At 42.7% G+C, this 15,307-nt stretch overlaps 1 protein-coding gene across 2 annotated transcripts in view; it reads left to right on the forward strand.

The window, feature by feature from the left end:
- Positions 1–15,307, forward strand: part of EIF2AK1 (eukaryotic translation initiation factor 2 alpha kinase 1) — a 26,996-nt gene continuing 11,689 nt past the window's right edge. Inside the window, exons 1-10 of one of the 2 annotated variants that reach the window (XM_027527511.1) lie at positions 1–232; positions 7,642–7,800; positions 8,470–8,603; positions 9,273–9,310; positions 10,546–10,645; positions 11,209–11,289; positions 11,924–12,023; positions 12,550–12,610; positions 12,921–13,251; positions 14,438–14,549. In XM_027527511.1, the coding sequence (XP_027383312.1) occupies positions 115–232; positions 7,642–7,800; positions 8,470–8,603; positions 9,273–9,310; positions 10,546–10,645; positions 11,209–11,289; positions 11,924–12,023; positions 12,550–12,610; positions 12,921–13,251; positions 14,438–14,549 (1,234 nt within the window). In that variant the 5' untranslated portion in view covers positions 1–114. The remainder of the gene's footprint in view (positions 233–7,641; positions 7,801–8,469; positions 8,604–9,272; positions 9,311–10,545; positions 10,646–11,208; positions 11,290–11,923; positions 12,024–12,549; positions 12,611–12,920; positions 13,252–14,437; positions 14,550–15,307) is intronic. The other variant, XM_027527512.1, reaches the window with a different exon arrangement.

The following is a 15,307-nucleotide window of genomic DNA, read 5'->3' on the forward strand; positions in this document are numbered from 1 at the left end:
GGGCTACTTCCGGATCCGGTGGCGACCGCTGAAAGGGTCGAGTGACGCCGCTGAGTGTGGCGGCGTCAAGCTGGCTGTCGGGAGATCTGGTTGACTGGCGTCTCGCGCCCGGCGATGCTGGGGGGCGTCTCTGGGTCCGCGAAGCACGAGGCGGAGGGCGACGCGGCGGGGGCTGTGCCCGCGCCGCCCGCCATCGACTTCCCGGCCGAGAGCTCGGACCCCAAGTATGATGGTGAGGAACACGGAGTGCGGCGGCCTTCCCCGCCCCCGCCCCGGTCCGCGTTCATCCTCGGGGCCGGCAGGTGGCTGCGAGGTTCTGCCCAGGACCTGGACAAGTTGGGCTGGATCCGGGCCGGAACGGGGCCAGCGGTGCAGTGTTGAGGGCGGGCGGGCCGTCTGGATTAGGAGAGCTCGTATTGAAACAGTTGTCTGCAGCCCACTCGATCGTTTCCCTTTCTGCTCCGCGGTTTTCCTCTGCGGGCTCGGGGCTACCGACGCGCCCGGCTGTTTTCCCTCTGGCTGTTTTCCAGCTCCTGAGCCCCGGGGCTCAGGTGATGCGGTTGAGCGTTGCAAACTAGTCTACTGCAACTTGGCAGACCCTATGCGCCTAGCAGTTTGGGTTGAGTTTTCATGGTAGCTTCTCTTTGTCTTTGGCTTTACTTTTGCTTAGCTGAAGAGTTCTCATAGTGAAACAGTAAGGGCATCATTCTCTTCTATTAAGGAAGAACCCCAAGTTTTCTTGAAGCTTTTGGTTACTAGGAGATAGGGCGTAAGTTCTTCAAGTGGTTCATAAAGCGAGGGTGCTTATAACGTTGAGTCTAACCAGTTCAAAATATCTAATATATTAATGAAAGTGCAGTAGGCTTTTCAGTGGTAACCAGTTGTTTGGGCAGTTTTTTTTTTTTACCCCTTCTTTTTTCTTGAACATCAGGGTGATACCAGGAACTTTTCCAGAACTGCAGTTGATGTCAGAAGGGAGGGTGGTTTGGTGTGGACCGTTTACCTTATAACATTTGTAATTGCTTGAGACCTTGCAGACATCAACATAAGGATTTGTAGTGATCATGACAGCGGTATAATTTTGAGCAGAACTAAGATTAAATAGGGGCCCAAATGGAGCGTATGATAGGTAGTAGTTCTTTGCTCTACTTAGATATTGGATAACTATAAAAATAGTTTAAAAATACTTTAAAAGTTTCATTTTCTCAGTAAATATATTGATGGTGATAGTATAGGTATCTCTGTTCTGTAATCCAGTAGCAAAAAATATCCCAAGTGCTCAGAATATATTTTTTTTAGTGGATGAACGCATTGAAGAAAATTGAAGTATAGTTAATTTACAGTGTTGTGTTAATTGCAAGTGTATAGCAAAGTAGCTCAGCCATATACACACACACACACACACACACATATATGTATATATATTCTTTTCCATTATAGGTTGTTACAAGATATTTCGTATAATTTCCCATGCTGTAAAGTAAGTCCTTGTTTATATATAGTAGGGTTTATGGCCATTTTAGGGAGAAGGCAATGGCACCCCACTCCAGTACTGTTGCCCGGAAAATCCCAAGGACGGAGGAGCCTGGTGGGCTGCAGTCTATCGGGTCGCTAAGAGTCAGACACGACTGAGTGACTTCACTTTCACTTTCCACTTTCATGCATTGGAGAAGGAAATGGCAACCCACTCCAGTGTTCTTGCCTGGAGAATCCCATGGACGCAGAAGCCTGGTAGGCTGCAGTCCATGGGGTCACACAGAGTCGGACACGACTGAAGCAACTTGGCAGCATGGCCATTTTAAAAATAAAATTGTGCCATAAATGAATGATTCATTGATTCAGGAAGGTTTTTACTTTGTGGTAGTTCAAATAGAGTGATTATAGAGAATATACATTAAGTTGAAGCCTGAAACAAATATTAACATGTTGCAGGGGATTTAAAGGTGCAAGCTGAGTTGTAAAGGTCTTAATTTATTCCATAAATTCTTCAGTTTTCACCCTTATTACTACCTACAATTCTTGATAAAGAGAAACAAAAGGAGACTGTGATAGTGATTTAGGTAGTCTCTTAACATAGGACGCCTGTAAGATAACTATTTTTTAAAGGAAAAAGTGATTTTTTCCCACATGTATCATATTCTAGTAGCTCGGTAATATGTAAAGCATTATGTGAAAGCCCCTGCTGTAAACAGGCAAGTCTGTTCTGTAACACTGTGATAAGGTTTTCTGCACACTGAAGATTATTCTTGAAGGGAGTGATCTTCGATAAGCTTCTGAAAATTTCCTTCTCCTTTGGTTACTCATGATACGGCTGTGTTTACATATTGCCTTTTCTTTCACAGAGAAAAAAGAAGCCTAGAATGTCTAGACATACACTGTCTTTTTATATGAAAGGTTAGATCTGTGAGAAATCCTAGTTTAATTTCTTGGTGTAAAAACAGAGTAGGTAGATGACTCCTCAGCAGGTGTCTGTTGATGTGAGGAGGTCACCGTGCCCAGCAGTGGTAGCATTAGAAAAGTCACAGTCTGGATGGAACCGGCACCTGTGTCCTTCAGCAGCTCGAGTAGGGATTCTCCTCAAACCAGCATCATCCGTCTTTGATCAAAGTTTTTTCATGTTTTTTTCCCCGCCCCTGTGGAAAAGCTCGAGTTAGAAGGAGGGCCGACAGTAAACCTGTTGTCAGGCTCATTAATTTTTCTTCTCTCATCTGACACAGGTATTTCCAAAGTTTTACCTCTGATTAATCCTTCAGAGTCTTTAATTTGGATCATACTTTGCTCAGGAGGTTGAATCAGATGATTCCTTTCCTATTTGTCTTACTCCCCTTTTACATGGCAGAATTCTAGAACTCTTAATTCACACTGGGCCCGGATATTTCTTACTCTTTCTGGAGAACTTGACCTCACCTTTCCTTTCAGCCCCATACCTCTTCTCTGGACCATAACTGAAGTGAGAGACTTTCAGCCTCCACCTTCATTTCCTGTCAGTTTTGCTCCTTCCTGTGTTTGGGTGTCTGTCCATCATCTTTTTAAAGTTGTCACTTTCTTATTAGGTTCAGTTGACTCTGATGAGCAACCGTTTTTTTGTTTGTTTTTAATTAAAAAGTAGAATTTTCTTATCATAGAGGATAGGGATAAGGGTGTATAGAAGCAGAAAACACTCCTAAAAAGAAAAATCTCACCACTGTTGGCAATTCAGTACTTAAAATTTTGTTTTTCACATTATAGAGTATGTTGAAAAGGTAGAGAAGTCTGAAGAAGAAACTAAAAAAGCCAGGATCTCATCCCCCAGAAGTTACTGTTTGTGATTTCCATTTACAAACAGTATGTTTTGGTTTAGCTAGGGTCAACTTTTTGGGTGAATTTTGCATTTAAAAATATTTGTCAAAGAAAGGTATTCTGAATAGATTAAAGATTTCTATCACAGCCCAAGATAAGAGAAACCTAAGTAAGAAGGTAGGTGTTGCAAGAGGGCATCAGAGGGCAGACACACTGAAACCGTACTCACAGAAAACTAGTTAATCTAATCACACTAGGACCACAGCCTTGTCTAACTCAATGAAACTAAGCCATGCCCGTGGGGCAACCCAAGATGGGCGGGTCATGGTGGAGAGATCTGACAGAATGTGGTCCACTGGAGAAGGGAATGGCAAACCACTTCAGTATTCTTGCCTTGAGAACCCCATGAACAGTATGAAAAGGCAAGTGCTGCAATTCATGGGGTCGCAAAGAGTTGGACACGACTGAGCGACTGAACTGAACTGAACTGAACTGATGATAGAAACATTGTCTGAATAGGATAAAAGTTTAGAGAAAGCATCAGAAAATTTAAAGGCATAAAGGAAGGAGAGGGGAAGGTCCCGTTGACTCCCGTCTCTGAGGAGACCTCACTGCTAAGAATTTGCTGTTTTTGTTTGTAGTATTTCCTGAGAGGTGCTGTATACCACGTAGATGCCTAGACACTAGTGGTCAAACAGGCAGACTATAAACTGCTGCTCACTTGTAATCTCACTCTTTGTAGCTTCCGTCGATGTGTCATTGAAAGCACAGGGGGCAGAGACTTTTGTCTGTTTTGATCTTTCTATTCTTTTTGTGTATATAGATCAGTATAGCTATAAAATAAATATACTTTAAAATCGTGATCATAATAGTCTGATAAGCAGATTGCTTTTTAAATGTGAGCTTATATTAGCATTTTCTTGTGATAAATTAGCCTTTAAGAACGTTATTTTAAGATGATCACATTCTGGACTATCATTTATTTAATCTTCGCTCTGTTGTTGGAAAATAGGATTGTCTTTTTTTTCTAACCATTAGAAATAACACAGGGTTTGACCTCTATTTGATATCTGTATTCATAAATCTTTGTTAATACATGATTATCTCTTTAGAATAGATCCATGAAAGTAGGGTTTGTTTGGTCAAAGAAAACAGTTTTTTTTAAAGTTTTGATATGTTTTGCTAAAATGGTGACCAGAAAGGTTGTGTTGGTTTGTATGAAACTGTCTTGCCTCACCTTCATTAGTGTTACTAATTTATGTCCTGCTGCTTTTTCTTTTAATTTTTATTTTATTATAGTTGATTTACCAGATTGTTTTAGTTTCAGGTGTACCACAAAGGGATTCAGTTGTACTTGTACAGATACATTCTTTTTCACTAGAGTTCCCTGTGCTGTACCAGAGGTCCTTATCGGGTGGCCTACTTCTTTGACGTGCTACATTGTTATTTATGATTATCTTTCTGTGTAGGGCCATCTATTGATACAACAGCTACACAGTACTCTATATATGCTGCTGCTAAGTGGCTTCAGTCGTGTCCAACTCTGTGCGACCCCAGAGACGGCAGCCCACCAGGCTCCCCCGTCCCTGGGATTCTCCAGGCAAGACCACTGGAGTGGGTTGCCATTTCCTTCTCCAGTGCAAGACAGTGAAAAGTGAAAGGGAAGTCGCTCAGTCGTGTCCGACCCTCAGCGACCCCATGGACTGCAGCCTACCAGGCTCCTCCATCCATGAGATTTCCCAGGCAAGAGTACTGGATGTAACTTAGCAAATTTTCAGTGCTTTAAGGTATTACCCTGATCACCTTGGACATAGGTATTTGCTGTTTTCTTTATTTCCTTGGTTTATCTTTCCAAAAGTAGAATTGTTGGGTTAAGGTTTGCACATTTGAAATTCTACAGTGTACTGCCAAAGGTTGTAGACACTTACTCCTTGGGTTTGAAAGTGTCTAGTTTTCTGTGCTCTTAACCATACCAAGGATTCCAAACTTTAATTACCAATCTATGGTTGCCAAGGGGAAGGGTTTGTGGGAGGAATGAAGTGGTAGGTTGGGGTTAGCAGATAAGCTTTTATATATGGAATGAATAAACAAGGTCCTTCTGTATCACACAAAAGAACTGTATTCAATATCCTATAATAAACCATAATGGAAAAGGATGTTAAAAAATATATATATATGTATGTCTGACTAAATCATTTTGCTGTATAGCAGTAATTAACCCAACATTGTAAATCAACTATACTTCAATAAAAATAAATTTTTAAAAAGTTACCAATCTGATAGCACTGTTTCCAAACTCTGGTCCTGTGGTTATTTTACTGTGTATGTGTTACACATGGAGAAGGCAATGGCACCCCACTCCAGTAGTCTTGCCTGGAAAATCCCATGGACGGAGGAGCCTGGTGGGCTATAGTCCATGAGGTCGCTGAGTCGGACACGACTGAGCGACTTCCCTTTCACTTTTCACTGTCTTGCATTGGAGAAGGAAATGGCAACCCACTCCAGTGTTCTTGCCTGGAGAATCCCAGGGACGGGGGAGCCTTTTGGGCTGCCGTCTATGGGGTCGCACAGAGTCGGACACGACTGAAGCGACTCAGCAGCAGCAGCAGCAGTGTTACACATACTCTAAGGTCCTCCGTTTCATAATATATGTGTATTACTAGCTATGTTAAGCCTGTTTGAATTTTAACTGTGCTTCATTTTCTTACTAGCGTGTAAGAGCTCTGTATAAATAATTGTCGCCTTTTTCTTTCTTGACACATACAGTACAGATTACCGTATCTGATTTTGTGATTCGTGTTTTAACTTGAAGATACCTTTATATAGAGACGTTTTTACATGGCACATTTTCCATTCTTTTTCTTTCTCATACTCAGATAATAATTCATTTAAAATGAATAGCATATCGCCATTCATGCAGGTCTTTTTTGAGCCCACCTACAGGTCAGAGAGGAAATTGGTGAATGAACTCTCAATTTGAAAAACCTTGGCTCTTCCAGGACCTTCGGTGGTTTATAGAGATGCTTGGAGCAGAGTGTTTGGCATGGGGTCGATTTTGTTAATAGAAGGTATAGGGTACAATGGGCCCCATTCTGCAGAGTGTTTCCAGCTGATTGGGTCAGCAGCTTTTGAGAGTTTGAAGTGCCTCATCTTTCCTCCAACAGCTCCTCTTAGCAGGTTTCACTTGTGTTAACCTCTCCTTCCCATTCCTAGTATTTGAATCCTGGCTCGTCCATTTCTTTCTTATTATCTCTGGGACTTGTTCTTCCCTCCATGTTTCTTCACTTAATCCCTCTGCTAGGCTCATCCTGACTTGGTGTTGATGGTCGCGTGCCTCCTTCCAGGCTCCCCATCATGTGTCCAGAACAGTTTCCTCCCTGTTTCCTGCATTGTGATTTTGGCCTATTAAATGATGTATTTAATAAACAGTGCGCGAGAACTTATGACCTTCTGCATTGTCAACTCAGCTGCCGGCTTGCTCTTGTTTAGTAGATCGAGGATAGGCTTGGGAGTCTGTCTGAGATGCCTGCTTGCTTGTTCCTCAACCTCTGAATGGGTTGGCGTCTGCATCTGTAAAACGGGAATGGTCACATAGGGTTTCGTGAGGACTAAATGAGATTGTGCATATAAAACAGCTGGTCGAAACATATGTAGCACACACTCAGCATAGAGGTTCTGTCATTCCTCCCTTTCCTTTTCTTCACAGCCAGACTTCTGGTACCCCTGGCCGGAAGGAAGCCTGTTCCTGCTTGTTTGCTTGCTGAAAGATTTATTTTCCATTTATTCATCGCTACCTTTGCACACATCATCACTAACCAAAATTTCCTCCTTGCCTGCAGTGGCCTCTTTCTGCCAGTGCTTCCAGACTTGCAGATTTCAACTCAAAGTTCAATTCCAGATACTCTGTCTTTAACTCCAGTCCCCTAAAGTAATGTTTCGCTTTTTATTTCCTTAAATTTAAGTAGAGTCTTTTACTAATTAGCATTTGCTTTTTTTTCATTGTGAGACCTGCTTGTTGTCGTTCAGTCGGTAAGTTGTGTCCGACTCTGTGTGACCCCATGGACTGCAGCATGCCAGGCTTCCCTGTCCTTCACTGTCTTCTGGAGTTTGTTCAAACTTGTGTCCATCGAGTTGGTGATGCCATCCAACCATCTCATCCTCTGTCGCCCCCTTTTCCTGCCCTCAATATTTCCCAACTTCAGGATCTTTTCCAATGAGTTGGCATTGGGTGCTCTTCCCATCAGGTGGACAAAGTATTGGAGCTTCAGCATCAGTCCTTGCAATGAATATTCAGGGTTGATTTCCTTTAGGATTGCCTGGTTTACCATTTCTTAAATTTTGTTTTTCTGTTTTCACTTGCAGAATCTGATGTTCCCGCAGAACTCCAGGTGTTGAAAGGACCCCTGCAGCAGCCCACCTTCCCTTTTGCAGTAGCCAACCAACTGTTGCTGGTTTCTCTGCTGGAGCACCTGAGCCATGTGCATGAGCCAAACCCACTTCGTTCCAGACAGGTGTTTAAATGTCAGTAAGAATGAATTAACTTTGCTAAATAAAACTTGTACACATTCTATGTTGTTTAATGCCATGGGTCTGAGAGGCAGCCTGTGTCTAAAAATTTGAAATAAACCTTAATAATACATCTTGTAAATTTACTTTGTATTTTCCTTTGGGTAATTCCTTATGAGTGTCATCGCTGGGAACTCCAAAAAAGATTAATCACCATAAAATTGGGTGTATCTGAATAAATAAAAGGTAGGTCTTTTTGATTTACAACGTGATAATTCATAGAGTTTTCGAAGATACGTTATGGTTTAGTTCGTGAGCAGATACATGAAAATTCCAGGTACTGATTCTGAACCTGTTCTTGACCAAAGCCCTGAAACAGTTGTGACCAGTTGTCTTGACCCTCTAGCTGGGTGTCTTACAGTTCACTCCTGACACTGTTTCCCTGAAGTTCGAGTCAGCTCCCGCAGTTGAAGGGCTTAGTCCACAAGACTGCCCTCATTTCAGATGCCAGTTGCAAGCAGGAGGTGCCTGGGTGCTTGGGTACCCATGCTTGTGGCTGACTTGGTTCCAAATTGGGGGTTCCCGTTGCCCCTCAGGTTTGAGAATTTGCTGTGACAGCTCACAGTGCTTAGGGAGACATTTTATCGCTGGCCTTTCTAATGATTGTTTTCCACATTCTTACAGTGCTTTGTCAGACCTTTATCAAAATGGGGCTCCTGTCGTCCTTCACCTGTAGCGATGAGTTCAGCTCGTTGCGGCTACATCACAACAGAGCTATTACACATTTGATGAGGTCAGCTAAGGAGAGAGTTCGCCAGGTAAGCACTGAGAAATAAATGTACTCGGTGTATGACAAAAAACATCCTGATTTTAAGAGAACTATATTTTAAAACATTATGAAAACCTGATTATAACGTGGTGTTTTTTTTTTTATATATAACAGGTTTAATATTAACTTTGTTTATTCAACAGATATTTATCGAATAGCTGTTGTGTGTTAGGCTATCTTGTAGGAGTTGGGGTTCAATCCCTGCCCTCAGGGAGCTTATGTTCCTTGAGGAGGAGGCAGTAAACAATAGAAAAAGAAAGATACACGGGTTGTTAGTTGGTGGTGTTAAGAAGAAACATCAAGGAGTAGAGGGCTTAGAAAATGTTGGGAGGTGCTGTGTGAACTCTACATAGCGTGTCAGAGTGGGCCTTGCTGAGACGAGAGGCAGGAGCTGAAGTTGAGGACGGCCATGCAGAGGGGTCTCAACCTGGTCTTTGGGTGGCGAGAATATAGCTTTTTCATGAGTGATCTTTCAGGGAGAAATATCTTTAATTGCAGACTCTTAAGTGATCTTGAAAAAGCCATTGGATGGGTGGGTGTATTTTTTTAAATGTTAATTTGAGCATTTGGGAGTAGTCATATAACATTGGATTTTGGTAGATTCCTTATTCCATGAAATTTTCAAAATGTTTTTTAAAAAACAATTTTTTGATTTTAGGGTCCTTGTGAGGATAATTCTCATATCCAGAAGATCAGGTAAGTGTTGAATAGTTTTATGACCATGTAAGAAGTAAACTGATTCAAAAGAAATCAGTGTGGAGAAGTAATCCTCAATTAATCAGAAATTAGTATTGGGATTCAAAATAATGTAGTTAGGGCAGTTCATGAAAGTTAAAAGCTTTTTAAGATTTCTCATTCTCTTTTTGACCCCCTCCCCCAATTCTTTAGGGATTCTATAAGCCCCGCCCTTAATTCAGAGCACTGACATCCAGTCCCTGTCAGGGGAACACCACTGAATTTCAACTTCATGTAGAAAATGCTAGTTTAAAACCTGTAATTGTTCTGAACCATTAAGAAATTTAAGTAGATGTGTGATTGCGGTGGTGAGGGTACTCCTGGACGTTGTTACCATCCACTGCCATTGAGGGTGCCAGCTGGTGCCTGCGACCTGCTGAGTACAGGTGGACGACCCTCAGCTCCTCTGCAGCAGAGCTCCTGTAAGACGCGCTGGTCAAAGCTTCTAGCAAATTTGGATCCGTCTCTTCAGTGCAAGCGTTGAACGTGCCCGTCTCCTGAAGTTGCTGTCAGAGGCTCTTCTCGACTCTGCGCTGTGTTACTGCTCCAGCTTCAGCAGCAGACATCCCAAGATGTGAGAGCTAGAAGAGACTTGAAAGGTGATCCCTTCCGTGGATGACAGATTATTTCAGGGAATCTGCAGTGGAGTCAGGAGTTTCTGGTTCTTGGCCCAGCTGCCATGTGCACGTCTGACTGACCTCTGACCCCAGGTTTGGATGCCATATTGTCTGCTTCCAGAACAAGGATCTTCACTATACATCGGGACCCAGGCCCCTCTGACATCTCCTGAATGAGAAGCGATATTTAATAAAACAGTTTAAAATTTGTAATTCAAAAAAAAGAAATTTAAGTAAATTTGTCACTGAACTCAACTAGTCAGCTGCTGCCTGTTAGTCATCTTTAGAATTCCTGTTTTAAAACAATAATACTTTCTAATTGAAATACTAATTGCTGGTAAAATACTTAAAATTAAGTTAAAGTTATCTCTGCTGTCTGTTATGCTATTGATTTGCTTATTAGCAGATGCTTTCTTCATAGAGAATGAAGAATTTCATTTTAGCTCATCCTTTCTAAATCATTACAGCTTAGTGATAAACGAGGTTTCTCAGGACAGTAATATGGTGAGCATGACCTATCTTAGAATGTTGTGGTTCTCATGTTTTGGTATTGACTGACTGGTTATGTTTAACTTTCAGAGCAAGGGAAGTAGCCTTTGAAGCACAGACTTCACGTTACTTAAATGAATTTGAAGAGCTTGCCGTCTTAGGAAAAGGTGGATATGGAAGAGTATACAAGGTGGTTATCTACATATTCCTTCTGACTTCCTACTCTAAACAACATGTTGTATTTGAAGATGTTTTCATTCCCATTTAAAGTGCTCAAAGGAAATTTCCAGAAATCGTGTATTCTCTTTTATTAAGATTTGTCATTTGTTAGGGACGTGGGCAGGTTTTAAGTTTTTCCTAACTACGTTGGGTGATTTAGGGGGAGTCTGGAAACCTTTTGAGTTCCGTTCTATGGTTAATTTTTATTTAAAAATGTATTACTTGAAACAGTTATTTATGCTGCTGTTTTTCACAGAGCTTTTTTGCAAACATTCCCATTCTTCAAACATAGAGCTTCTAGGAGTTGGGCTCTCAGTCCAACTCTCAGAACCACGACATTCTCAGACTTGAAAAAGCTTTAGTCTGGCTGACTATGGCTGACTTCCCTCAATGTAGTTAAGAGAACTCACGTCTGTAGTGTAATTTTATCTTTTTGACTAGTTTGGATTATCTAAGGTCAAGTTGAAAAGAACTGTCTTTATTCAGTTGGAATTTAATGGTATAGTTTACTTTATCTTTTCATCTACTTTTTAGGTCAGGAATAAATTAGATGGCCAGTACTATGCCATTAAAAAAATCCTGATTAAGGGTGCAACTAAAGCAGACTGCATGAAGGTATGATTTAAAACGTTTACTTATTTTGAATAATTGAGTATTTAGGTCCTTTGGAAAGAGTTGTGTGTGTGTGTGTATTTGGCAAATAGTAGGTGGTATGGATTAACAATTTACTAAGAATGCATTACAGTAAAATAAACATCAAGACTTAATTTTTCTATAGGCACTTCAGATTGACCACATTTCTGGGTCATTGCTGGGGAAGTTAATTTTTTAAGTAAACTGTTTATATATAACATGTAACAGGCTTGTTAGGAAAAACACAGATGCTCAATTCAGGTCCAGCTCCTCCCTGACATGCTGGGTGGTCCTGAGCAAAGGACCTAGTCCTCTAAGCCACTTCTGTCTCTTGCCCTTGAAATAGCGGTGAAAAATATGGTTTATTTACCTTGGAGGGCTGGACTTGTAGGAATGAAATGAGAGAATGATTATGTATGAACCATGAGAAGTGTAAAGTACCATATGCATGTAAGGTTTTAGTTGCTAAACAACTGCATTTTTCTCCCACAAAAGTATCCCCATCATTTTAAGATAGTTTAGATTCCTCGTACAGAGGGAACAAGTCATATTTGACACCATAAATATGTAACAGATTTGTCAGTAGAAGTCAGCTCTGAGTATGTTTCTTCTCCAGGTCCTGCGGGAAGTTAAGGTGCTGGCTGGTCTTCAGCATCCTAATATCGTTGGCTATCACACGGCCTGGATAGAACATGTTCACGTGGCCCACAGGCAAGGTGAGCGGCTTCAGGAGACACAGTTGAAGGGCTGGTGAATTTTGGCCTACGGGCCACATCTGGCCTGCCTCTCTTGCGCATCCCACAAGCTGATATATATATTTTTAAAGAGTTAAAAGGAATCAAAGGAAGAATATTTTGTAAAGATTATGTGAAATTCAAATTTCATTGCCAATAAGTCAAGTGTGAGAAGCCAGGGTCACAGGAGTGCGTCCTCCCCGCCGCTTTGGCACTACAAAGCATAGTGGCATAGTGGCAGCAGGGCCCCCGGGGCCCACAGAGCCTGAAATGTTTCCTGCTGGGCCTGCCCAGCGCGTTCACTGAGCCCTCGTATAGGTGAACAGCTCTGTTTATCTTTCCTAAAATCCACCAGTCGTTTGACTCAGCTCGATGTATTTGCATTTTGCCAGAAGGTATGACGTTTTTATCTTGTAGTCTCATTTGGTATGAGTTACATTTCTTAGCACTGCCTTTGACTATAAATTAGAAAACTGAGCAGCTTTGAAGACTCTTCTTTTCTCTTCAGCCGATAGACTTTCTCTTCAGTTGCCGTCCCTGGAAGTGATCTCCGACCAGAAAGACCCCAGGTACGTGGGCTGCAGTACACGTTAGATTCCTGTCACCTCCTTGGGTTGCCTTTTGCAGCCAAGGAGCCCAGGAGTGTGTTAGAATTTCTTCTTGTTTATTTTCATTACAAAATGTTAAACTGTTTTCTTTCTCCTCTCAAGTGTTTCCTGTCAGTATTTTTAAGTAATTACTACTGCTAGACAGATTGGCTGTCTTTTTTGTTAGTTTACCAGTAAGATATACATACAGTCTGGAAGGAACAGTTGAGGTAGTACTCTTGACCTTTTTTAACATTGATTTTTATCTTTACTTTTTTTTTCCCCCCTGCAGCGCTCAGTGTGATGTTAAAAGTGATGGAAGTAACAGCTCATCCATTATTTTTGCCGAATTCACCTCAGAAGAAGAAAAATCCTTACGAGAACCTGGTGTTGAAGACAATCAGAATAACAGATTGGTGAACTACAGCTCCAGGATAGTCGCCAGAGATGCTGGTGACTTCGAATCATCACTTGAGCTCCACGAAAGTGAGGTGGCTGATGGATCTCCCAGACCCATTGCTGGGCGTCGGTTGCCGTTTCGGCATAACTCTGACCCAGAACAGAACTTCGAATCTACTGAGGAATCTTCTGAAGAAAACCTCAACTTGTTGGGGCAGACAGAGGTCGGTACCTCTCCCAGGACCTGCTGATCTGCTGTTTCCCGGTGATGGTGGCGTGGGGCCCTGTGGCTAGATCCGGCGGCCCCTTCCCAGGCTGGCCCCCTCCTTGGCTTCTCCTCCCCGCCTCTCCCGTAGCCCTCCTGCCCTCGTGGTCTGCCTCTTTCCTCCTGTCCCTCTGAACCTGCGGCCCTGTGTTTGGTCTCCCCTCCTTCCCTCAGTTAACGCTCGCCCTTTCCTTCTCTAGACATTTCATATGTACACCTCAGGGTAGGAAGTATCTCGCACGCTCTGTTTCTGTGGTATGTTAGCTTCATACTCTCAAAATGTATTTATGGAGAAAGATTTTCTGTCTTTTGGAAACTGACTTTAGAAGACCGTCCTAGCGGGGTCACCTGGTCATCTTTCAGGGTCTTATTACACTAATTAGGATTCCCCTGATAATGCTGGTGAGACTCCCATGTGCTCGAGTAACATGAACAGGGTCTAAACATAATCTGTTGTGTTGGGATCATAAAACTTTAGACACCATCCATATATTCACATAGAATTAATTCTGGCTGTCCAGGAACATGAGGCTCTGTACATGTGTTTTCGATGAAGCACAAAATTTTGAGTAGGTCCCCCTGAATTTTAAAGGAGTTGAGTGTGAGGGACTTTTCATCAGAAATCCTTTCATTGCTCTATAATACATTTGAAAATCTTCCTGAATGGGCTGCAGTGAGCTTAATTTTTGCTTACTTTTTTCTTAGACAAATGGTTAATTTCCGTTCCAGTGAAGTCAGACAAAGTGTGTGTATATACTCTGGGGTAATCATAAAGTGGTGGAATACCATACAGTCAGTCTGACACTCTATCTTAGCTTTAAAAACTGCATCTTGAGAGCAGACTAAACAGTTTTGGGCCCACGGCCTCTGTTACATTTGAGAGCTGCTTCCGTTTGCCACCTACCTGAGCCCAGCCGGGCCTACTCTCTGGCCACTCAGTGATGACACCCCATCTTCGGTATTGCTTTATTCCTCCCATCTCTTTCACTAGACTTCGGGCTTCCTGGGTAGGCATGTCTGTCCGAGCGCCTCTGCCCACAGCCCATAGCCCAGTGCTTGGCCTAGAGCAGGCGGGGAGCCTTTGTCCTCTCCAGATCCCTGTGAGCGTATCTGCAGATGGGAGCCTGCTCCGTGTCACCCCCTAGGTGCAGTACCGCCTGATGCTGCACATCCAGATGCAGCTGTGCGAGCTCTCGCTGTGGGACTGGATCGCGGAGAGAGACGGGCGGGGCCGGCGGAGTGTGGATGAGTCCGCCTGTGAGTACCTCGGGGCTGTCTCAGGGCCTAGCCAGGAGTGACAGGCAGGCAGATCGCCTTCTGCCTCTGGATGCTTGAGATTGAGGGGGAAAAGGAAAATCACAGTTTTAAAAACAAGTAGGTTGCTTGTCAGTTACTCAGACGATAAAGAATCTGCCTGTAATGCAGGAGACCCGGGTTCGATCCCTGGGTCAGGAGGATCCCCTGGAGAAGGAAATGGCAACCCACTCCAGTTTTCTCGCCTGGAGAATTCCATTGACAGATTAGCCTGGCAGGCTACAGTCCACAGGGTCGCAAAGAGTTGGACACGATTGAGCGAGTAACATTCACTGTCATAGATACATAGTTTGCTAATATTTAAGAGTAATATAGTGGCTCAGATGGTGAGGAATCCGCTTACAGTGCAGGAGACCTGGGTTTCATCCCCTGGAGAAGGGCATGGCAAACCACTTCAGTATTCTTGCCTGGACAGTCCCCATTGGCAGAGGACCCTGGTGGGCTATAGTCCATGGGGTCACAAAGAGTTGGACACTACTGAGCAACTGAGCACACAGCACAGGAGTAATATGCTTGAATTTAGGTTAGGGATTTTAGGTAGAAAAGGTCTTTAAAATGGTTTTAAGGGAAAAAATTAAATATTTTAGCTTTTTAGCCTGAAAATGTGACACTTTTACAAAAAGAGACCTTGAAAGAACCGCTTACAGAAGGGTATGTAGTCAGAAGTTTGTCTCCCTCAAGATCCAGAGCAGCCCTGTCAC

The sequence above is a fragment of the Bos indicus x Bos taurus genome, chromosome 25 (genome assembly GCF_003369695.1).
Source record: "Bos indicus x Bos taurus breed Angus x Brahman F1 hybrid chromosome 25, Bos_hybrid_MaternalHap_v2.0, whole genome shotgun sequence".
NCBI classification, from domain to species: Eukaryota; Metazoa; Chordata; class Mammalia; order Artiodactyla; family Bovidae; genus Bos; species Bos indicus x Bos taurus.